At 41.0% G+C, this 25,607-nt stretch overlaps 1 protein-coding gene across 2 annotated transcripts in view; it reads left to right on the top strand.

The window, feature by feature from the left end:
- The window catches only part of CPNE4 (copine 4), a 736,278-nt gene extending 711,887 nt beyond the window's left edge, over positions 1 to 24,391 (top strand). The window contains exons 15-18 of one of the 2 annotated variants that reach the window (XM_010380265.2): positions 1,752 to 1,803; positions 4,164 to 4,297; positions 16,300 to 16,536; positions 23,795 to 24,391. In XM_010380265.2, coding sequence (XP_010378567.1) covers positions 1,752 to 1,803; positions 4,164 to 4,297; positions 16,300 to 16,536; positions 23,795 to 23,929 — 558 coding nt within the window. In that variant the 3' untranslated portion in view covers positions 23,930 to 24,391. The remainder of the gene's footprint in view (positions 1 to 1,751; positions 1,804 to 4,163; positions 4,298 to 16,299; positions 16,537 to 23,794) is intronic. The other variant, XM_010380256.2, reaches the window with a different exon arrangement.
- The last annotated feature ends 1,216 nt before the right edge of the window (positions 24,392 to 25,607 follow it).

Genomic DNA, 25,607 nt, shown 5'->3' with positions numbered 1-25,607 from the left:
AATCTGGAATGTAAACAGGTGAATGCCTACTTTCTTCATAGAGCTGCTGAATAGCTCAATAGCCATCAGCCCAACTACCCAGGGATTCTTGAGTTTTCACCACATCCCCACCAGGTGTTTTCCCAGCCTCAGGTTGGCCCAACAGGGCTGAGGACAGAGCTATGCACCATACCTTTTTCTCACAAATGACGTCTTTCTGGTTCCCTTCCTGGAGTAACTAATCCTTCTTGCTCTTTTCTGAAGTCCTCTTGTTCACTTGATCCCCTAACTCCATCCTTCCTGTCAGCAAAATCCCCTGGTTCTTCCTGTTTCAACGGGCATCTCTCACATTTCCCCATTTCTGGTCCCCAATACCCCTTTTCCATGCCTAATTTCTGCCATTCCTCAGACAAACACGGATGATTTGAGTAGCTCAGGTGCCCCCCGGAGAGTTTACAAGGTTGCCACAATTTGCTTCTTAGGACAAAATCTCAGAGTAGGCATTGAAACTGAAACACAAGCACCTGTGTCTTAGTTTCCACCTTCTCAGAAACAGATCTTGAGAAAAGGATTTGGATGCAAGTAGTTTATTTGAAAGGCGAAGGAAACCACAGTAGAGGTTGGGAAGTGGAAGTCAGCAGAGTATATCATCAAGTCAGTTACCGCTGTTGGCAACTGGTGCTTAACTCTGCTGAAGAACCCCAGGAGGCAATGTACAGCACACACGGACCCCAAGGGATAAGGGAGCTGGGGTGTGTATACATCATCTCCTGTTAATTACTGATTACTCCCAAGGGTCACTTTTAGCCTGTCGCTTGGGCAAGCAAGACAGGCCCTGGAGGCCCGGAAAAAACTTAAGGTAAACAAAGCAAATAAGATGACTGGAAGTCAACTGGCTTGCCCGGAAGTGCTGAGAGCAAGGGAATACGAGATAAGCGCCGAGAGCATCACCAATCACCTCCCACTAAGAAAGGAGGCGTCTTAAGTGACCTATTTTATAGATACCCAAAAGAGTCAGAGCTTGGAAATATCCTTTGAAATGAAATTATCCATAAAATACCAAATGATTCAATAAAAATGTCCAGATGCCAGAACATCCATCTTATTTTATCAGGTTTTCAGAAAGAAAAAAGTAAACAATATGTTATTTGACCTTGTGCATAGGTTCTGCCAGGTAAAGGAATTTGGGTTGAAAGATTACAAAGTATATTACTTTATTACGTTTCCAAAAGTAGAGTGCAGTCTGTTTTACCTGTAGGTATGTGAAAATCCTCCTGCCCTGTAGTTCTGCATATCACATTAATGATTCTTAAGTGTCAGCTGTTTAGCTGAAGCCTTTATAACCATCACCATCCTGAGCAGACAGCTTGGGTTATTGAGTTTTTTTGTTTTTGTTTTTGTTTTTGTTTAATCACTGGGTCCAAATGGAGCTCAGCCAAATCTAAGCCTCCAGTCTGTGGCCAGTTCTATCTAGCAGCTATTTGAAGTTCTCTTTCTGAAATCTTTTCTTGGATTTTTTATAAGCCTTATTCTCCCCTCCTGACAGCATTTATCTGATTCTAGAAAATCTTCCTGTCACCTCAACTCCACAGGGAGCTTAGAATTCACCCTCCATCTCAGACTGTGTAAAGGCTTGAAATGGTTCCTGCTGCTTAACACATAATGAATGTAATGGGCATTTGTTTGCAAACTCTAAACCCCAGTGCCTTCTTACTGGATTAAAGTTGTAATTCTCCTTTCTTCTTGTTTCTTAAATTTTAATTGGCGTCTAGGTCTCTCATGACTTTGCAATCAACTTTAATGAAGACAATCCAGAATGTGCAGGTAAAGCACAATGTGAAAGAAAGCCAGAATCACAGTCCTTCCCTTCGCACCTTTCCCATTTTAGTTTCTCTCCGCTGGTGTAGCATATTAGTTACGATTGTCCACAGCAGAGAAGCAGGCTTTCTGTATCCTCATAAACCATGCTACTCCACAGGTAAGAGAAAGCCATGATAACAGAGCAGGAAAATAAGAACTGGAAAAGACAGATGCAGAAGAGGTCTTGAGTTTATAGTAATAATGTTGATCCCAGTCTGGGATTCCTCGGGCCAAAATAATAATAACAATAAAGGAAACTTCACCTGGTAGGCAGTGATACAATATCCCTCTTTCTGTTTTCCAAGTTTTCATCAAGTGTTTTTTTTTTTTTTTTTTTACAACTTCATCTCTGTTCCGATATAAGGAAATGGGGAAACATGGAAATAATTTCCCACTTTTCGGCATATCGGTCAAGGACATGGCCTCAGTGAGTTTGAACAAGCGGCATCATGGCTTTGTGCCAGAGAAAGCCTGCTCAAAGGTTCTGGTTCATGTTCCGTTGTTTCCAGCCAGAATTCTCCAACATGATTTCACAAAATAATGATACTGAAACCACGATGATAATTATAATAAATTTTGTTCTACAATGGTATTTTTCTGTTTTCTAAGTAACAGAGCCAAGTACATATGTTGCTATGAAGATCATAAGACATTTTTGCACTAGAAATGTCCATATCTCTCTCTTCCTTCTTGTCAAGGAGGAAGGAGGCTAAATCAGGATTCAGATCCAGTAGAGTGTGTAAGGCATCTAGCAGTTAATGGCCAAGAATATGTTATCAATACCTTTGAGTCTGAACATAGTAACCTCCAAGACCCAATCTCCATTCTGCCATTTTTTCCACTAATGTGTTCTTCACCCTCAGTTTTCTGTGGTTTAGACTTTCCTCATCCCCAGCCACCCCCATTCTGAAACCATAAGAATGGTTTCCCCCACAGTAGAATGAAATATAAACCCTTGTATTCACCTGTTTTATACTCTTAGAATTCATCTGCCTGATACTTTTCAAGAGGAAATCGAACTTGCTTATCTTAGGCGAAAACTCAAGAACCAAAAAAAGATAAGGAGCTTCTATTCAGCATCACTTAACTTCAGAACCAGACTGCCAAATGACTTGGCATCTGTCTTTAGAGTGATAGCCTTTGGGGCAGGGCCAAGTGGTGCAGGATTGTCAATGAGGTTGGGAGCATGTATGTAGGGCAGAATAGAACAGAACTTGCTCATCTGAAATACCCAAGAGCTATTTTGCAGTGCATGGTGGTTATGGAGAACAGTCTCAGGAGGGGATTGTGTGGATCCCTCTGGCCAAAAACAGGACCAATGTGCTGTTTCAGAATAGAAAGGTATAGAAGGATGAGCAGAAATAGGGAAAGGCAAGTGACAACATAGGCACAGACAACAAGAGGAGCCATTTGAATAAAAATCATTTGTAATGAGATTATTGCTGTGGGATCAGAATGATAACATGAAATGTGCAGTCAAGATGTATCAAGTGCTAGGAGAAGCTGCATAGATAGGACTGCCTCTCTTGGCAGAGTCCCATCCTTTTCTATTTCCTGGGCTCATATGGCCTCAGGATGGAAGCCCCCCTTTAAATGAAGGGTTGTCCATGATGATAACCATCACTTATCTGTACTCAGCACCCAGAAGATGAGTATATCAGCCACTTGGCTCATTCATCACACACTTGGTGAGCATTACATTTGCTTATTACTGCCTTAAGCTCTTTGGGGAAATACAAAAAATAAGTAAATCATGATTCCTGCCCACAAAGAGTATAATATACGGAGAGAAGGTCATGGGAACTCCTGATTCTTATAGAGGGCATAGGTAGTATCTACTAGAGTCAACAAGATTGTGTGGAAACAAGTGCAGCATTGAAGCTGGCTTGCTAGTGGCTAAGAACACAGTGCTTAGAGCCAGGCAGACCCAAGTTTAAATCCTGAGTCTTGAACAAGCTTGCTATGTGACCTAGGGCAGATCATTGAACATCTCTAAGCCTGTGTTTCTTCACCTATAAAATGGGTATAGCATCTATTTCATTATGCTATGAGGCGTGAATGAAATCTTATGTATAAAGTAGGATATTAGGGGAAATTTTGTGAAAATGGTTGCTTTTGACTTCAGTTTTTAAAGAGGAGAATGATTTCAGTGGGGAAAGAGGAAGCAACACTAGCAATGTGGTATTCCTTTTTATCTTAAGAACATAAATGTGATGTTGATAAGGACTATTTGGGAAATTTAATGCTTCACTTTTACGTGTGTTTGGCTATAAATATAGTTGGAGTGACTCTGGAACTGTTGATCTTTGCCAATTTCACCTCAGGAATTCAAGGAGTTGTGGAAGCCTATCAGAGCTGTCTTCCTAAGCTCCAACTTTATGGTCCCACCAACATTGCCCCCATCATCCAGAAGGTTGCCAAGTCAGCGTCAGAGGAAACTAACACCAAGGAGGCATCGGTAAGGAGGGGGTATTTGCCTCTTAAGGGGAGCTTACTCTTCCTTACCTGGATATTGGCCGTAAGACCCATCTCACTCTGAAAATTAATTCCAACATTTCTACCTGTGTGAATTTGGACAAGTGACTTAACCTCCTCCTATCCTCAGTCTTGACATCTGAAACATGGGGATAATCCACCCCATCTTTGCTGGGTTGTGAGGCTAAGAGATGACACATGTCAAATGTCTACCACATTGTCTGAACATAGGAGAGACTCAACAATGGAAGCTACTATATTCACTAAAGTATGTCATATCCACCTCCTGCTCTTGAAAAGAAAAAAAAAAGTTTAAAAATAAGCTTGCTTTTCAAGGTACCCATATTACGATGGAAGTAAAGCACCACAGAAGTAAAACAATGGATGATTTTGCCTCCTGGTGGTAAAGCGGCGCAGCGCTAAACATCACAGCAAAAATTGATTTCACATTCTGTTGGTTTTCTTAAGAAAAATGCAAACCAAGAATACAGTTTGAGTTTTGCCCCTAATATTTTAGAATTAAATATATTACCAGTAATACCTTATGTATTTATTTTAATAATAACATTAATACCTGTCTTTTTAGCTTTATGATTTTTTTCCAGATTTAGTAGAATATTACCAATGTCTGAAGTTTGCTCTGTAATTTTATCCTGGGTACGGAGTTTTTATTTTAAAAAATACTACTCCTTTATCGTCTTACGTCAATTCATCTAACCTTCTTGCACTGTCTGCATGTTCTCAGCCTTCCTTTGTGTTAGAATGGGTGGAGGACCATGCTCCTAACTCATGTCAACATCTTCTTTTGTGTACTTGAGCACATCTCCTCTGAATTATCCAGGAACTTTGACTCTGTGGTTATATTCTCACTCTTTCTCCTATCATCTATTGTTTTCCTTTCTACTTCCCATTGTACTGAAGACTTATTCTCATTAACAAGTGCTCATTCAATAACATCTCCTGCGTTAAGTTAAAATCTCCCCCTTGACTCCGCTTTACCCCTCAGCTACTGTCCTTAACTTTTTCCCACTTACAATCTACGCTCCATGCAGAAACCAGATTGATCCTTTAAAAATATAATTAGTATTGGCCAGGTGCAGTGGCTCACGCCTGTAATCCCAGCACTTTGGGAGGCCGAGGTGGGCGGATCACGAGGTCAGATCGAGACCATCCTGGCTAACATGGTGAAACCCCGTCTCTACTAAAAATATGAAAATTAGGCGTTGTGGAGGGCACCTGTAGTCCCAGTTACTCGGGAGGCTGAGACAGGAGACTGGAGTGAACCTGGGAGGTGGAGCTTGCAGTGAGCCGAGTTCGTGCACTCCAGCCTGGGTGACAGACTCCACCTCAAAAAAAAGAAAAAAAAAAAAATATATATATATATATATACATATATATATTTAGTATTACATCATTCCTTTGTTCTAAATTCTCTAATACTTTTCATGATACTTGGAGTAAAATCTAAATTCCCTGATGTGGCTTAGAAGGCACTATAGGATCTAATCTCTGCCTACCTCTCTGATCTTAATTCTTATCACTATCTCTTTTGCTCCCTAAATTTCAGCCACACTGACCTTCTTGCTGTTCCACAAACACACCAAATATATTCCCACCTCCAGGCCTTTTCACTTACTGTTCCCCTGCCAGGGTTTCTCTCACTCAAACCTCCATATGATCCATTCTCTGACTGTGTTAACATCTCTGCTCAACTCTCAACCCCTCTGAAAGTTCCCCCTGGTTACCTTATCTAAAATAGCCAACCCACCCACCCACACCATGTCTCAGCTTTACTTTTCTTCTTAGTACTCATCACCATCTGAAATACTTTAGGTACATCTACTAACTTGTCTATTTTATGTCTCTCTATGTTCATATGGAAGCTCTACAATAAGACTTGTTCACTAGTATCTCTAGGACACAAAACAATGCCTGCACACAGTACATGCTTGATATATACTTATTTAAAGAATGCATGTAAAACCACTCTATTTTTCATATGTATATGATGAAAAGTACTTTACATTTTCTTTTGTAAAATTGGTGTGTATCTTAAATATTGCACATCTTATATGCCAGAAAATATAGTGTTCTGGTTTTCATTATAATTTGAAGTCTCTCCTACTTGAAAAGATCTGAATTCCCAAGGTCCTGTAGAGAGAACAACAGTCACTGCATGCCTTTGGTTCAGTCCACTGGCCCTTCCGTACATCTCATTATCATCTTCAGCTACTCCGGACTTGGGTCATTGAGTGACATGAGCAGTTCCTACAAGGGAATAGGAATCGTTTGAAGCAAAATTTTTGTTTTAGACTAGGTAATTTCTCCATGTCCTTTTATTTACATAGTTGACCACAGTTCCAATCTCCTACCCAACATCCATCAGGTAACCCATAGCTATTCATAAGAAACAGACGGGTCTGACCTGTGCTGCATGTTCTCTCATCTCCTCTGTTCACTACATCATGTTCTTGAAGTCACTAACCAGTGATTCGACTATGAAAAGGACTGGAGACCCTGGGGAGCTAAGAGTGTGTTACTTCAAATAATTACTTTGGAATAGTGAATACGTACAACTGTGGTTATATTAGCCTTTATGCTGGGCAGAGACACTCTGTAAGCTGAGATCTTGTCCAGCAGAGATGCTGAGGATTTAATCCAAGCCAAGTCTTTTCCAGGTGTGAAAGCTAAGAAAATCCTGACTCCTCTCTGCTCATCTTTCCTCTTCTTTTCAGAAACCATGAACACTATTAATTTTTTTTTTTTGAGACAGGGTTTTGCTCTATCACCCAAGCTGAAGTGCAGTGGCACAATCATGGCTCACTGCAGCTTTGAACCTTCTGGGCTCAAGCAACCCTCTGGCCCCAACCTCCCAAATAGCTGGGACTAAAGGCATGTGCCACCACGCCCAGCTAATTTTTGTATTTTTTGTAGCGATGGGGTTTTTGCTATGTTGCCCAGGCTGGTCTCAAACTCTTGGGCTCAAATAATCCTCCTTCTTTAGCCTCCCAATGTTCTGGGGTTACAGGTGTGAGCCATTGCACCTGGTTAACCATCAACACTTTTCAGGATTATAGACCAACATCTCCACCAGTGCATGGACCCTGCAAGGCTTCCCCTAATGCATCTCTTTCCCACCACAGAGGTCTTGGAGCAAATTTGAACCTTCATAGATGCAAGATTTAGGAATAAGGTTTGGATGTGACCAGTATTTTATTTTATTTTTTAACCTCTTTTTTCAGCACCAGAACCAATTCTTCAAATGATAGCTTGCTTAGAAACCTAACATATCAAATAGACTTTAAAAAATACACTATTCTTGCCAAATTTGATCTAAGGAGTAGAGTCAGAAACTTGTCCATTCTCTTTAACTCCTGTATCCTCAAGAGCATCCAAGGCATCCCTAAGGGCTCCCCAGGGCCCAGGTTAAAAATTGGATCATCTCATCCCCTCTGGGGTACCAGGACTCATATGGCTAAAATGAGAACAGAACTAATGTAGGTCTGGATTTCAGGCTGATATAGAACAGCGTGAGTTTTTGGCCATCACTCACTCCCTCAGGGATAGCTGGGTCTGCAATGAAAAGACAGGCCATTAAATGGGACCAAAGGTAAGAAGCATCCAACCCACATATCCCCATATAAATTACCCCTATAGATCAAGAACATATGCTTTTCCCCAGAGGTTTCTCCTGTTCTTTGAAAAGTCTATGGTCCAGAGTCCCTTGTTATCTCTAAGGGTCATAAACTTGAACATCTTCGGCAAGCTGTGCCAGGGAGTCTGTTGCTATAGGATTTTCCCCTTGATTTTGTGGAACTCTTCTAGGTAAAAAAAAATGCCCCTCTTTATCTAAACAGGACCTCAAGTAGATTCAAAGACTATAATATTTCATCCATGAGCATTTTCCCAGTGTGTCTTTAGAAGGAATTGTTATTATTTGCTTTATCAGAAATTTCCATCAGGTTTTGATCCTGCAGTCTACAGCCTGGTGCCTTCAGCTAGATTAAACCTGGCAGGATCAGATTCCAGAATCCTGACAATCTCTGCAGGCCAGCAGTTCTTAAACTTTTTGTTCCACAAACCCCTTTAGCAGCTGGTAAAGTTCATAGATCCCTTCTCAGAAGTGGTTTTTTGTGGGTGTGTGTGTGTGTGTGTGTGTGTGTGTGTGTGTGTGTGTGTTGTTTTGTTTTGTTTTTTGAGGCGGAGTCTTGCTCTGTTGCCAAGCTGGAGTGCAGTGGTGGGATCTCAGCTCACTGTAACCTCCGACTCCCTAGTTCAAGCAATTCTCCTGCCTCAGCCTCCCGAGTAGCTGGGAGTACAGGCACGCGCCACCACGCCCAGCTAATTTTTGTATTTTTAGTAGAGACTGGGTTTCACCATGTTGGCCAAGATGGTCTTGATCTCCTGACCTCGTGATCCGCCCACCTCGGCCTCCCAAAGTGCTGGGATTACAGGTGTGAGCCACCACACCTGGCCAGAAGTGTTTTTAAATGTACAACATAAGACCCATATTATAAAACAAACCAATTATATTGAAATGCAGTTAGCAAAATATTTTTTAAAAGGAAGATGGAGACATCATAAATATAGTGATAAAATGCTTCTTTATTTATATATTATGAGAGCCAGTAGTTAGTCTAATAATTCTATAATTTCTAAGTTGTATTAAACATAAATGATACATTGAAATAGATGCAGGTACTGTAATACAACAGGAAAATATCTGTTTTTTAATTAATAACCGAGCCACAAGTAGAACTAATATTAATTTGATTTGTTGATTATACTTATAGTGAAAAAATGATAAATTTTATTAGAGATTAGTGAAAATAAAAATGTAATTTACTTCAAGTTTACAGACTGCCTGAAATCTTGCAGTAGTCCACAGAGACAGGTTAAGAACCACTAGTTTAGATTAGCACTCAATAAACTATAACTAAACTAAACTGTTTTTCAATGGCTTGCAAGCTGAGAATGGTTTTTAGATTTTTTAATTGTTGAAAAAAATCAAAGTAGAATAATGTTTATATATCATGACATATGAAAATCTTGTGACATTAAAAATCAGTGTCCATAAATAAAACATTATTGGAACACAGCCTCTCCCGTTCACTTTAAATATTGTCTATGGCTTTTCACACTACAGTGGCAGTGTTAGGTAGTTGTGACAGAGATCATTGTGGTCTACAAAGCCTAAAATACTTATTAATGTCTCTTGACGGAAAATAGTTTCCTGACATCTGCATTACGACTGTAAAGTTTCTCAATGTGGTAGTATGACCATCAGGTTGTTTTATTTCTTTTTTTTTTTTAATATACTTTAAGTTCTAGGGTACATGTGTACAACGTGCAGGTTTTTTACATATGTATACATGTGCCATGTTGGTGTGCTGCACCCATTAACTCATCATTTACATTAGGTATATCTCCTAATGCTATCCATACCCCCTACCCCCTCCCTACAATAGGACCCGGTGTGTGATGCTCCCCTTCCTGTGTCCAAGTGATCTCATTGTTCAATTCCCACCTATGAGTGAGAACATGCGGTATTTGGTTTTCAGTTCTTGCGATAGTTTGCTGAGAATGATGGTTTCCAGCTGCATCCATGTCCTTACAAAGGACACAAACTCATCCTTTTTTATGGCTGCATAGTATTCCATGGTGTATATGTGCCACATTTTCTTAATCCAGTCTGTCACTGATGGGCATTTGGGTTGATTCCAAGTCTTTGCTATTGTGAATAGTGCTGCAATAAACATATGTGTGCATGTGTCTTTGTAGCAGCACAACTTAAAATCCTTTGGGTATATCCCCAGTAATGGGATGGCTGGGTCAAGTGGTATTTCTAGTTATAGATCCTTGAGGAATCACCACACTGTTTTCTACAATGGTTGAACTAGTTTACAGTCCCAGCAACAGTGTAAAAGTGTTCCTAATTCTCCACATCCTCTCCAGCACCTGTTGTTTCCTGATTTTTTAATGATTGCCATTCTAACTGGTGTGAGATGGTATCTCATTGTGGTTTTGATTTGCTTTTCTCTGATAGCAAGTGTTGATGAGCATTTTTTCATGTGTCTGTTGGCTGTATGCCTGTCTTCTTTTGAGAAGTGTCTATTCATATCCTTTGCCCACTTTTTGAGGGGGTTGTTTGTTTTTTTCATGTAAATTTGATTGAGTTCTTTATATGTGCCGGATATAAGCCCTTTGTCAGATGAGTAGATTGCAAAACTTTTCTCCCATTCTGTAGGTTGCCTGTTCACTCTGATGGTAGTTTCTTTTGCTGTGCAGAAGCTCTTTAGTTTAATCATATCCCATTTGTTGATTTTGGCTTTTGATGCCTTTGCTTTTGGTGTTTTTGGCATGAAGTCCTTGCCCATGCCTATGTCCTGAATGGTATTACCTAGGTTTTCTTCTAGGGTTTTTATGGTATTAGGTCTAACATTTAAGTCTCGAGTCCATCTTGAATTAATTTTCTTATAAGGAATAAGGAAAGGATCCAGTTTCAGCTTTCTCTTTATGGCTAGCCAATTTTCCCAGCACCATTTATTAAATAGGGAATCCTTTCCCCATTTCTTGTTTCTCTCAGGTTTGTCAAAGATCAGATGGCTGTAGATGTGTGGTATTATTTCTGAGGACTCTGTTCTGTTCCATTGGTCTATAGCTCTGTTTTGGTACCAGTACCATGCTGTTTTGGTTACTGTAGCCTTGTAGTATAGTTTGAAGTCAGGTAGCATGATGCCTCCAGCTTTGTTCTTTTGACTTAGGATTGTCTTGGCAATGTGGGGTCTTTTTTGGTTCCACATAAACTTTAAAGCAGTTTTTTCCAATTCTGTGAAGAAACTCATTGGTAGCTTGATGGGGATGGCATTGAATCTATAAATAACCTTGGGCAGTATGACCATTTTCACAATATTGATTCTTCCTATCCATGAGCATGGAATGTTCTTCCATTTGTTTGTGTCCTCTTTTATTTCACTGAGCAGTGGTTTGTAGTTCTCCTTGAAGAGGTCCTTGACATCCCTTGTAAGTTGGATTCCTAGGTATTTTATTCTCTTTGAAGCTATTGTGAATGGGAGTTCATTCATGATTTGGCTCTCTGTTTGTCTGTTACTGGTGTATAAGAATGCTTGTGATTTTTGCACATTGATTTTGTATCCTGAGACTTTGCTGAAGTTGCTTATCAGCTTAAGGGGATTTTGAGCTGAGACAATGGGGTTTTCTAAATATACAATCATATCATCTGTAAACAGGGACAATTTGACTTCTTCTTTTCCTAACTGAATACCCTTTATTTCTTTCTCTTGCCTGATTGCCCTAGCCAGAACTTCCAAGACTATGTTGAATAGGAGTGGTGAGAGAGGGCATCCCTGTCTTGTGCCAGTTTTCAAAGGGAATGCTTCCAGTTTTTGCCCATTCAGTATGATATTGGCTGTGGGTTTGTCATAAATAGCTCTTATTATTTTGAGGTATGTTCCATCAATACCGAATTTATTGAGAGATTTTAGCATGAAGGACTGTTGAATTTTGTCAAAGGCCTTTTCTGCATCTATTGAGATAATCATGTGGTATTTGTCTTTGGTTCTGTTTATATGCTGTATTACGTTTATTGATTTGCGTATGTTGAACCAGCCTTGCATCCCAGGGATGAAGCCCAGTTATCATGGTGGATAAGCTTTTTGATGTGCTGCTGGATTTGGTTTACCAGTATTTTGTTGAGGATTTTTGCATTGACGTTCATCAGGGATATTGTTCTAAAATTCTCTTTTTTGGTTTTATCTCTGTCAGGCTTTGGTATCAGGATGATGTTGGCCTTGTAAAATGAGTTAGGAAGGATTCCTTCTTTTTCTATTGATTCAAATTCAGAAGGAATGGCACCAACTCCTCCTTGTACCTCCAAGTGACAAGTGACAAGTGACAATTTCTTGTCTGTAAAGGATTTTATTTCTCCTTCACTTATGAAACTTAGTTTGGCTGGATATGAAATTCTGGGTTGAAAATTCTTTTCTTTAAGAATGTTGAATATTGGCCTCCACTCTTCTGGCTTGGAGAGTTTCTGCCGAGAGGTCCGCTGTTAGTCTGATGGGCTTCCCTTTGTGGGTAACCCGACCTTTCTCTCTGGCTGCCCTTATCATTTTTTTCCTTCATTTCAACTTTGATGAATCTGACAATTATTTGTCTTGGAGTTGCTCTTCTCGAGGAATATCTTTGTGGCGTTCTCTGTATTTCCTGAATTTGAATGTTGGCCTGCCTTACTAGGTTGGGGAAATTCTCCTGGATGATATCCTGCAGAGTGTTTTCCAACTTGGTTCCATTTTCCCGGTCACTTTCAGGCACACCAATCAGACGTAGATTTGGTCTTTTCACATAATCCCATACTTCTTGGAGGCTTTGTTCATTTCTTTTTACTCTTTTTTCTCCACACTTCTCTTCTCACTTCATTTCATTCATTTGATCTTCAATAGCTGATACTCTTTCTTCCAGTTGATTGAGTTGGTTACTGAAGCTTGTGCATTTGTCACGTATTTCTCATGTTATGGTTTTCATCTCTATCCGTTTTTTTAAGGCCTTCTCTGCATGGATTATTCTAGTTATCCATTCATCCATTCTTTTTTCAAGGTTTTGAGTTTCTTCGCGCTGGTTCCGTAGTTCCTCCTTTAGCTCTGAGAAGTTTGATCGACTGAAGCCTTCTCTCAACTCGTCAAAGTCATTCTCCATCCAGCTTTGTTCTGTTGCTGGCGATGGGCTGCGTTCCTTTGGAGGGGGAGATGCACTCTGGTTTTTTGAATTTCCAGCTTTTCTGCCCTGCTTTTTCCCCATCTTTGTGGTTTTATCTGTCTTTGGTCTTTGATGATGGTGACGTACTGATGGGGTTTTGGTGTGGGTGTCCTTTCTATTTGTTGGTTTTCCTTCTAACAGTCAGGACTCTCAGCTGTAGGTCTGTTGGAGTTTGCTTGAGGTTCACTCCAGACCCTGTTTGCCTGGGTATCAGCAGCAGAGGCTGCAGAAGATAGAATATTGCTGAACAGTGAGTGTTGCTGTCTGATTCTTGCTCTGGAAGCTTCATCTCAGGGGTGTACCCTGCTGTGTGAGGTGTGAAGTGTTGGTCTGCATCTAGTGGGGGATGTCTCCCAGTTAGGCTACTCAGGGGTCAGGGACCCACTTGAGCAGGCAGTCTGTCTGTTCTCAGATCTCAACCTCTGTGTTGGGAGATCCACTGCTGTCTTCAAAGCTATCAGACAGGGGCATTTACATCTGCCGAGGTTTCTGCTGCTTTTTGTTTAGCTATGCCCTGTCCCCAGAGGAGGAGTCTACAGAGGCAGGCCGGCCTCCTTGAGCTGTGGTGGGCTCCACCCAATTTGAGCTTTCTGGTGGCTTTGTTTACCCACTTAAGCTTCAGCAATGGCAGGCACCCCTCCCCCAGCCTCACTGCCGCCTTGCAGTTAGATCTCAGACTGCTGTGCTAGCAATGAGGGAGGCTCCATGGGCATGGCACCCTCTGGGCCAGGTGTGGGATATAATCTCCTGGTGTGCTGTTTCCTAAGTCCCTTGGTAAAGTGCAGTATTAGGGTGGGAGTTACCTGATTTTCCAGGTGTTGTGTGCCTCAGTTTCCCTTGGCTAGGAAAAGGGATTCCCTTCCCCCTTGTGCTTCCCAGGTGAGGCGATGCCTCACCGTGCTTCAGCTCTCGCTGGTCAGGCTGCACCAGCTGACCAGCACCAATTGTCCGGCACTCCCCAGTGAGATGAACCCAGTACCTCTGTTGAAAATGCAGAAATCACCTGTCTTCTGTGTCACTCACGCTGGGAGCTGGAGGCTGGAGCTGTTCCTATTCGGCCATCTTGGGCGCGTCTGCCCCAGGTTGTTTTATTTCTTAAGGCATTTATCAGGTAGGGAAGATTCATCCCCTGAACTCTAAGATCAGATCAGACAGGAGTTAGGGGAAGGCAGAGGATAAAGGAAGGAGACACAGAAGTGTGATTCACTCAAGGGCCCACCTGCTCATGAATCAGAAGTAGTCTCCTTTAGGGTGTGCCATCTGCCCTGGTCTTCCAGGTGCACTCTAGAGAGGGTGACTTATGATTCTGGTATATTCTATACTCCTTCCCTCCATCCCCAAACCACCAATATTGCCTCTTTCTGCCACTTCTCTCTGCACCTCCCTACCTCCTCCATCACTTCATCCTACTGAAATCCTTCTCTAACTCTCAAGCCAACTTCCTTGTGAACATATGTAACTCAGAAAATATAGACATAGATGGAAATACACAACTTGAATGAATCTGAAAACCAGGATTTCAGATTGGGAATTCCTGGGAACGGGAATTCAGCTAGGACTGGGGTGAGTGGTTAGTTAATGGACATGGAATAGAATTAGCCTTTACATTAGGCTGTATGAAAAGCATTCAGAACATGTGGCTGTCTTCCTTATAGTGTGAAGTTCACCTATCTCTAGCTCACATTTTTCATTTAAAACATTTTTTTCAGGCTCACAGAAAAAAAAAAATGAAACTCTTCAGCACTACCAAACTATTTGCAACCTTAAGTACACTATTCTCAAAACTAGATGTTTTCAAAACGTCACTCTTCTATCCAGTCTTTCTCCTTTGAAGTATGGCAATGTGGAATGGCTTAATTTCACACTTACTCCCTATAAATGTTGGGCACCTTGCAGGATTATATTGAAAGTTATTTTCTGTTTAGCCTGAGCTGTATCTGACTAATCTGCTTCTCTTTCCTCTTAGCAGTAAAGGCCATCATGGTGCCTCTCATGTTGACTAAAAACAGTGATGACCTCCAATGGGTCATCCTTCTCCAGCCCCCAAAGCACTTCCCAAGGCTTTCCTGTGCTGCTGAGTACAGCACCTTTCCTCCAATTCCCATCTCAGCTGAGTCATCTTCCAGCTCCCCAGATGGAAAGGGGCCAGGCGGGCTGCAAGCCAGAAGTCAGGATTTAAAGCAGGAAGTCATGGGAGCACTGCAACCTTCTGCAAGTGTGCCTAGAGAAGAGCTGCCACCTTTGTGGCACATGGTCTTCAGAGGGAGAGACTGCAACCCTGACCCTCTCATAGCAGGACTTTAGACTAGTGCCATCCAGTGGAAATATAACACGAGTTATGTACACAATTTTAAATTCTTCAGTAACTGTATTTTAAAAAGTAAAAAGAAACAGAGAAATCCATTTTAATTATATATTTTATTTAACCCAACATAGACAACATATTGTCATTTTAGCATGTATTCCATATAAAAAAATTATTAATGAAATAATTCGTTTTCTATTTTGTGTGCTAAGTCTTCAAAATCCACATGTACTTTATACTTACAGCATGTCAATTTGGATACTAAGTTATCATCATAAATACTTTATCTTTGTTTAGATTTTATAGATAGTTGAAAAAGTAAATTGATGTACTGAAGTTGTTCCAAACATACTTAAAATGTTTCTAATAACTGAATTGGTTATCCAATTTTAACATTAAATTCATTACAATTAAACAAAATATAAAATTCAGTTCATTGCTTGCTCTAGCCACATTTCAAGGGCTGAGTAGTCTCCTGGGGCTAGTCATCTTTGTATTGGACGTCATAGCTTTAGATTTTTAAATATCTTCAAGCAAAGAAGATCATATAAATTATTTGAGAAATGAAGAAGCTCAGACACAGAGGAGTTAAGGGATCATCCCAGGGTCTCACAGAATGAGGCGTTGAAGCCAGTCCTCCTAACTCTTGGTCTGTTGCTCTTTCTTTGTAACTGTCAGCGAGGTAGTTATTATAATTAAGCTATAATTGCCATGCCTACCTTTAAGCTCCATGCATCAGAACTCTAAGCCTTTAGGACTATCAGCACAGACACTCAAAAAATGTCTGTCATCACTGTTGCTTTGGTCAATGTAAAGTGAGTACACCTGGGTGTCTAACTGGTATTGTATTGTCCTTGTCTCCCTCACTTCTTCACCCCCTGTCATCATCGGGCATCTGATTGCAGCAATACTTCATCCTGCTGATCCTGACAGACGGAGTCATCACAGACATGGCCGACACCCGGGAGGCCATTGTTCATGCGTCCCACCTCCCCATGTCAGTCATCATCGTGGGAGTAGGGAATGCTGACTTCAGTGACATGCAGATGCTGGATGGTGACGATGGGATTCTGAGGTCACCCAAGGGAGAGCCTGTTCTTCGAGACATCGTCCAGTTCGTGCCCTTCAGGAACTTCAAACACGTATGCATATACACACTGGGGCACTTCCCATGGAAGAGCAGAACCAAAGCATGCTCACCTCCCACATTTGTCCACCAGTGTTTATAGTGGTCCACCAATCTTGAAGCAACACCAGCTATGCTCTACATCCCCTTGCTGTGGGAGATGACCTGGTTTAGCTATCCCTTCCTGGGCCACGTCACCTCCCACAACAAGGATATGTACAGCATGACTCTTTGGAGAAAAAAAATTATAAATTGAGTTATAGATCAGGAGTCATGCTAACTATTGTAGGCAAAATGTCACTGATTCTTGCCCTATAATTCATATAATTTAGGATCTCTAGTGCATCTAGGACTGCCTACACTTGGGCAGCTTGTTCCCTGCCCAAAGGTGCCTGCCTAAAGTACCAAGGAGAAACTGAAATGCAGCCTGTGTTTCGCTTGTCAAGGCATGTGCCCTGGCAGAAGTATATTTCCAAAATGATAGAAACCTAAATCCTCTATAAAAATATAGTAAGTAGCATCAAAGATTTACTTAACTCCTTCAAAACAAGATGATAAAATTAGTTCAAAAGAGTATATAAGGCTGCGCGCAGTGGCTCACCCCTGTAATCCCAGCACTTTGGGAGGCCAAGGTGGGTGGATCGCCTGAGCTCAAGAGTCTGAGACCAGCCTGGCCAACATGGTAAAACTCTGTCTCTACTAAAAACTCTGTCTCTACAAAAATTAGCTGGGCATGCTGGTGGGCGCCTGTAATCCCAGCTACTCGGGAGGCTGAGGCAGGAGAATCACTTGAACCTGGGAGGTGAAGGTTGCTGTGAGCCGAGATGGCATTACTGCACTCCTGCCTGGGTGATGAGAGTGAGACTTGGTCTCTAAATAAATAAATAAATAAATAAATAAATAAATAAATAAATAAGACAGTTAAAGTCAGTGGGAAAAAAATGCTGAATAAGTTTGCTAAGGTAGATTGAAAACTGATTAATGGCCAAGAGGGTAAAAACAACAACAACAAAAACAAAAGTAATCTTTGAATTGCCCTCTCTATGGGACAGAAATCACTTGCATGCTATCAGTTTTCTACAAATTAATACCTAACTTTACAGTCTTGGGCTCTTACCAATAAGAAATAGTAAGTCAGTCAAGCAGCATTGCATTCCCCAAGGGCCTTGAGGGAGAACCATTAGACAATGCTCTAGTACGACATTGAAAAAATGCTTGGTAACAATTTTTCCACATTCCCAGGTTTTGATATATTGTGTTCATGGAGGAAGGAAGCATTTTTTAAATTTTCACAAATCCCTGCACCTATTGAGCTATAACCACCCAGAAGGACATCTTGAATTCATAAAAGCTCCCTCGGGGCTAATGGTAGTCCTGAAGACCCCTCTAGAGTATCCTAGTTGTATCTTGGCTTCTGTGGGGGTAACGGGTATTCCTGGATAGCCTTTGTGTTTTTTTGTTTTGTGCTTCTTGTGAAAGCCACCCAAGAGCAGAGCATATGCCCAGCCCCTGCTTTCTACTGAGGCCTTGCCCTCTGCACTGCTGCAGATGCCAACTATACCACTCCCCAGGGCTGGTGACTAAACTTGAGCTGCCCTGGCAACAGGGAATCTTCAGAATCTTCAGTACCCTGAAGCTTATCTGCAGTATCCTTGGAAAATAAGAGAGTCCTCTCCTTTCCATGCTACAGAGTCCCCTCTGTCACCTGAGCCATTAATGCAGTGAGATATGTCAAAGATCCCTGCTGGAAAGCATCTTCATTAACTTCCATGGCAGTCCCTCCCTTCATAGGGCTCAAATCAGTTATTTGGGTCAGGCAGGATGCCATCCCCTCCACTTCAAGCTTATTTGGTAAAGCCTTTCTCCTCCAGTCAAAAACTCATTCAAATGAATCCCTGACATTCTTCATAGTGAGTTTATCAGATATATCCAGACACATCTGACTCCCAATTTGGGTTCACACTGGAATCTCACCTACACTGTGTAAGGAAATTAAAGATGAGAGGTGGAAAGCTAAATGGATCATCCAAACAATGATCCACCCATCCTCCCACCCCCATGCATACTTGACTGTAATCCTGGTACCAGTCCTAGTGTGAAAGCCTTTAGCATATGCTCTTCAGAAATTGCTGTTTGTTCTGCCACCTTCTTTGGACAGGCTTTAAAATGAGAATTCAGATAAATCACCAGCTCAGCTGCCTCAGCTGAACCCTACATTTCCTGACCTACCCAGACTTCATAGGGAAGTAACTGCACATCCCAAGGCTCCTTGGATGATGAGGTACTGTTCATAACTGTACTGCCACACAATTACTACTCTACTTTTAAGGAGGGCTGCAGTGTAATTAAAATCACTGAAGGAGCAGAAAATCAATCCCTGGCTACAGAGTTGAGTACAGAGAGAGTTTCCAAGTAACAGCAGCAGCAGTCAATCTTCCCACAAGCTCCCAGGGTTATGCATGCGGATGAGGGGTAATTGGGTTGTTATATCCCATCCTCAAGTTTCCCTAGGAAGAGATTTCCAAATAAAGGTACTCATTAATGAAAGAGATGCACTAAGCCCTCAAGTTGTCCGCCTATGGACAGCAAGGAGTAGAGTTAAAAAGAAGTAATATTCTTTACAGAGGGATGAGGTAGAGCAGGCCAAATTTGTTGCAATTATGTTCATTAATGAAGCTAGTTTCTCCCAACGTGTCTAAGATGGAGGAAAGGGTGTTTTTCCTGATTTTAATACTGTATTCTTTTCAGCCAGACAAAATAGGTAGCCACATCACTGAATACCAGTGATAGCTTTGCATAGTGAAACAGGATCAAAGAGTTCACTGTCTAGGAGATTCATTAACTTCCCCAAATCACTCTTTCTCCCCTCTGCGTCCCCCACCTCCCCCCCTCCCCCCCAACACACTTGTGTGCTAACACAATGCCACTGAGCTATGAAAGGTTCTAACCTCTGCCCTCAAGCCTCCTCCTCTTCCCCAAAACACTTACAGAATGCTTGTTCTGTGCAAGGCACATGCTAGTCACTAGGACCACAATGAAATGATACAACCATGGATCCAGGCCTCAAGACATTTACTGGAGAATTGCATAACTGGGAGAAAGGTACCAGCAGAAAAATCACATGCTAAGCAACCTGTGGGTGGTTGAGAAGAATTAAAATGTTGCTACAGGACCTCAAAGCAGACAGGATTAGCCATGGGAAAAGGCTTACAGCTTAAGTTAAGTATTTGAGGAAAGATAGCCTTGGAGAGCCGGGAATTTCAGGAACGTTGGCAACAAGAGGAATGCTAGGGGCAGAGCAAGGAATGCTAGGGTGCTACTCATAGTCTCTGTGCTACACAAAGTCTCTGGCTGCTCTGTGAATGACCAAGGAAGAACACCAGGAGCATACTCACGCATCTTATCTTCATAGATTTCAAATTAGATTTTGAAAGCCATTTCATTATCCAAACTAATCTACTTTGATTTCAATAAGCCATAAATAAAAGGGAAGGTAGCAGCTTAAATCATTTTATGTAAGCCATTAGCCCATGAATTGCCTCTCTTTTTCTGCTCTGCATGATAACTCAGAGCTTTAGAGTTTACAGGGCACAAGTTATGTGATGGTCTTTTTTCCTGCTCGTATAACAGGATATCACAGACTGGATAATTTATAAAGAACAGAAGTTTATTTGGCTCATGGTTTTGCAGTCTGGGAAGTCCAAGAGCATAGCACCAGCAACTCCAAGGGTCATCTCATGGCAGAACTATGGAAGGCATAAGCAAACATGTAAGACAGAGAAAAGGAAAGCACAAGGGGCAGACTCTCTTTTATAACAACCCACTCTCATGATAACTAACCTGCTCCCATGCTACTGACCTCTTATGAGACCCCACTTCCCAACCCTGTTGCATTGATAATTAAGTTTCCAGCACATTAATTTAGGAGACACACTCAAATTATCGTATGCTTTAAGCTGTGTGACTCTGGGCAAGTTATTTAACCTCTCCATGCGTCAGACTTTCATCTATAAAATGAGGTAACTGATACACGCATTGCAAAGATAAGGTGTTGTCTATATAAAGCTTAAGACAGTGCCTGGTCCATGTAGGTGGTTAATAAATACAGCTTTTATTACAGTTATTACCAGTTTCATTCATATTCTTGACCCTTTCCCAGCCAATACATGTCCCCAAAGCCTTATTTGCTTGCCAGCACAGAGATGCAAGGGGATGGGGGAATCCTTTGGGAACAATGCTTTCCAATATGGTAGCCACTAACCACATGTAGCTATTTATATTTAAATTCATTAAAAGAAAATAAAATTTCAAACTCAGTTCCTCAGTCAGACTTGCCTTATTTCAAGGACTCAATAGTAGCATGAGACTAAGAACTCCCATATTGGACAGCACAGAAATAGAATATTACCATCATCAGAGGAAGATCTACTTGACAGACTGGTTTAGGAATATTTTTTGCTGCAAGCAACAGTAAATCCATCTTACAGGGATTACATAAATGGTTCTTGACCAAGGGTAACATTATGCCCCAGGAAACATTTTGGAATATCTGACATTTTTGATGGTAACAAATACAGGGCTTCTATTCATATCTAGTGGGTAGAGGCGAAGGATGCTGCTAAACTTCCTACAATGCACTGGACAGTCCCCCACACAAAGAATTATTCAGCCCCAAATGTCAATAGTGTCAAGATTGAGAAACCCTGGATTATACAAATAGGACATATTTTTTCTCATATAGCTAGAAGTGAGGGGCTCATTGCTGCTGGATCAGTGATTCAATAGTGTCAGAGCCAGCACTTTGTGATTCCCTTTGCTCTTCCTACATAATGATAAAATGGTTGCTACAGCTCCAGTAATCACATTCTATTTCACGATAGAAAGGAAGAGGAAAGGGACATAGGGCCAACTGTGTCTAGAACGTGTTGGCTGAAGTTCCAAACTAAGTTCTGGACTATTACAATGGCAAAGGGATTAAACCAAAATGTTCATCAGAAATGTACAAGTCTTTGAGGCCGGGAATGGTGGCTCACGCCTGTAATCTCAGGACTTTGAGAGGCTGAGGTGGGTGGATCACCTGAGGTCAGGAGTTCGAGACCAGGCTGGCCAGTATGGTGACACCTCGTGTCTACTAAAAATATAAAATTAGCTGGGTGTGGTGGAGGGCGCCTGTAATCTCAACTACTCTGGAGGCTGAAACAGGAGAATTGCTTGAACCTGGGAGGCAGAGGTTACAGTGAGCTGAGATCGCGCCACTACACTCCAGCCTGGGTGACAGAGTGAGACGCCATCTCAAAAAAAAAAAAAAGAAAGAAATGTACAAGTTTTCCAGAACACTAGTACTATGACCTCCACACACTTTTACAGAGTTCCAAAATACTACTACTGCCATATTTCATATTTAATACTTTTACTACTCCTGTACTTAAAAAAAAAAATACATACACCTTTAAAAATAGGACATTTTGGTAATTTTTAACTATCTGACAATTTTTTTTTGCATGTGTAGCCCTGAGTCCAGAATCTGTTAAACTCTTGTATCATTAAAGATTTTTCACAAGGAAAAAGTCTTTTAACTTTTAACCAGGAGAGAAAAGCTTTCCAAAAAACCTCCCCTAGGAAATTTTCACTTCTATCTCAAAGGACGGAATTGGGTCATATTGTTATCCCTAGATGTAAAGGAAGCCAGACAATAAAGGATTTGACTTTCTAACCTTTGAATGAGAAACAGCCAGGGAGAAAAGGGTATAAATGACTTTTGTATCTGCCCCGCTATACACATGGACCATGATATAACACACAACCCTGAGCAGTTATTTATAAAATAAAGGGACATCTGTAGATCACAAATGTCCATCATGCTATGACATCTTCAAAATGTGAAAGACCACTTTAGAAAAACTCTTTACAGTGTTTTCAGATTGCTTAAAAGATACATGTCTCTTATTTTGAGACTCTGTGAGATAGAGTGAATTCTTTTCTTTTCTCTTTTGCCTCTAAGAACAGCGGGGCTTAGTAAAGTTAAATGGCCAAGTGGCAAGCCACATAGAAAAGAAAGAACTGAAAACCAGGTCACGTGGTATTCAGTCCAGCCCTCTTTCTTTTGGAATCTCAAACACTTGTTAAGTCTGCCTCAAGTTTTTAATCTCTTCAATAATAGCTAATAATGAGGCTCAGGCCACTGAAGTTGCTTGTCCAGGGGTTGTACAGTTACTACTAAATGCCAGAGCCAGGAGTAAAGCCCAGGCCCGCATGAATGACTCCAGAGTCTGTGTATGATATCAGCCTCAACCTTTCTCTGCTGCAGAATCATCACCATAAATCACATGGTCCTCCTGTGCCCCTGCCCCAAAATCATGCAGTAGATCCACAAGGCTGATAGAATAAAGGCTAAATGAATTAGTGTGGCATTCAAGACTCTCCATCACCTGGTCTCAAGCCAATTTTCCAACCAAATGCCCAATCAATCCTACATCTACCCCTAAACCCCCTCATCCCCCACCTGCCATACACACTTCCTTCAGCTCCATCAGGTGACTCACTGTCCCTAGGATGGTCAAATGCCATTCCCCTACCCCTTCTCTATGTATTAAAATATGCTCAATTTAAAAGCCACCTCCTCTTAGAAGCCTCCAAGATAAGTTGGTCTCCATGTTTTTTATGCCCTGGCCTCACTGTTTGTGATTCTCTAGAGAAGTGCTTCTCAAATTTTAATATGCATATGAATCACTAGCACATCAAGTTAAAAGGCAGATTGTGATTCAGTAGCTCTGAGTTGGGTCTGAGAGTCTACATTGCTAATAAGCTCCCATGTGACGTGACACTGCTGCTCTATAGCATGTATCATATTCTGCCTCATAGTGGGGTTAATATTGGCCATGCCTAGCTCCCCTCATGTGATTACAGCCTTCCTGAGGCAAGAACTGTAGACCCTTAAACCCTAGTGTGGCACCTGGAACATAAATAAGTGTCTAAAGTTGAGTGAAAATTAGAAATAAAACTACAGAACAATTCATTCTCCCATCCAACTTTTACTCATCTTCAGATGTAAATAGTTTTACAGTTTGAGGCAGGCATAAAAATATATAATAATGAAATTAAAGGCCCATTTTCCAACAATCTGACAACTCTTGCTTGAAGTAGACCCTTGACAAATAATGAATAAATGAAAGTGAATGAAACTTAGCTGCCCAGAGCAGGACTCAAGTCTTTTAGGTTGAGTCTGGTTCCTTTGACCAGAAGCCAATGTCATGATGATTTCTTCTTCCCTGCAGGCATCTCCAGCTGCCCTGGCAAAGAGCGTGTTGGCTGAAGTCCCAAACCAAGTTGTGGACTATTACAATGGCAAAGGAATTAAACCAAAATGTTCATCAGAAATGTATGAATCTTCCAGAACACTAGCACCATGAACTCCCCACACAGTTTTACAGAGTTCTGAAATACTACTCCTGCTAATATTTCATATTTAATACTTCTACTACTCCTGTACTTTAAAAAAACAACACATACACATTTAAAAATAGCACGTTTTGGTGATTTTTAACTATCTGATAATTTTTCTTGCATGTGTAGCCCTGAGGCCTGGATCTGTTAAACCCTTGTATTGTTAACTTTTTACAAAGAAACACAGATAATAATAACTTACTATTTACATTACAGCATGTCGCCTTGAAATAAAATGGTATCTGTATCCGTTTTTTATACAGGTTTGTTGAAATTTTGCTAAATTTCTTATCTTTACACTCTAAAGCATTTTGAAACATTTATTGAACGTTGATAGCCAAAATATACTTGGTTTTATCTGCTATAGGATGAGAGACTTTTTAAAATGGCAGATGCATGGACTGTATTTTGCATGTTTAAAATAAAAAGAGAAAAACCCACATGGTTTTTGCAGTTGTCATCTCTAATTCCTCCCTGCTGAGAATGGTCTCTCTACTAAAGAAGAGGTTTATTCACTTCTTCTTTTTGAGGTGAGTCTTTTTGAGGTAGGTCTGGGTCATCTAGCCCAGCACCTCTCATACTTTTTACTGTGTACACAAATCACCTGCAAGTCTTTTTTTTTTTTTTTTATCGCCTCCCTTCTTTTTTTTTTTTTTTTTTTTATTATACTTTAAGTTCTAGGGTACATGTGCATAACGTGCAGGTTTGTTACATATGTATACCTGTGCCATGTTGGTGTGCTGCACCCATCAACTTGTCAGCACCCATCAATTCATCATTTATATCAGGTATAACTCCCAATGCAATCCCTCCCCCCACCATGATAGGCCCCAGTGTGTGATGTTCCCCCTCCTGAGTCCAAGTGATCTCACTGTTCAGTTCCCACCTATGAGTGAGAACATGCGGTGTTTGGTTTTCTGTTCTTGTGATAGTTTGCTAAGAATGATGGTTTCCAGCTGCATCCATGTCCCTACAAAGGACGCAAACTCATCCTTTTTTATGGCTGCATAGTATTCCATGGTGTATATGTGCCACATTTTCTTAATCCAGTCTGTCACAGATGGACATTTGGGTTGATTCCAAGTCTTTGCTATTGTGAATAGTGCCGCATTAAACATATGTGTGCATGTGTCTTTGTAGTAGAATAATTTATAATCCTTTGGGTATATACCCAGTAGTGGGATGGCTGGGTCATATGGTACATCTAGTTCTAGATCCTTGAGGAATTGCCATACTGTTTTCCATAATGGTTGAACTAGTTTACAATCCCACCAACAGTGTAAAAGTGTTCCTATTTCTCCACATCCTCTCCAACACCTGTTGTTTCCTGATTTTTTAATGATTGCCGTTCTAACTGGTGTGAGATGGTATCTCATTGTGGTTTTGATTTGCATTTCTCTGATGGCGAGTGATGATGAGCATTTTTTCATGTGTCTGTTGGCTGCATGAATGTCTTCTTTTGAGAAATGTCTGTTCATATCCTTTGCCCACTTTTTGATGGGGTTGTTTGTTTTTTTCTTGTATATTTGTTTGAGTTCTTTGTAGATTCTGGATATTAGCCCTTTGTCAGATGAGTAGATTGCAAAAATTTTCTCCCATTCTGTAGGTTGCCTGTTCACTCTGGTGGTAGTTTCTTTTGCTGTG

Source organism: Rhinopithecus roxellana, chromosome 1 (genome assembly GCF_007565055.1).
Source record: "Rhinopithecus roxellana isolate Shanxi Qingling chromosome 1, ASM756505v1, whole genome shotgun sequence".
Lineage (NCBI taxonomy): Eukaryota > Metazoa > Chordata > Mammalia > Primates > Cercopithecidae > Rhinopithecus > Rhinopithecus roxellana.
Note: the sequence above shows the minus strand (reverse complement) of the source record. Positions and strands in the feature narration are given on the sequence as shown.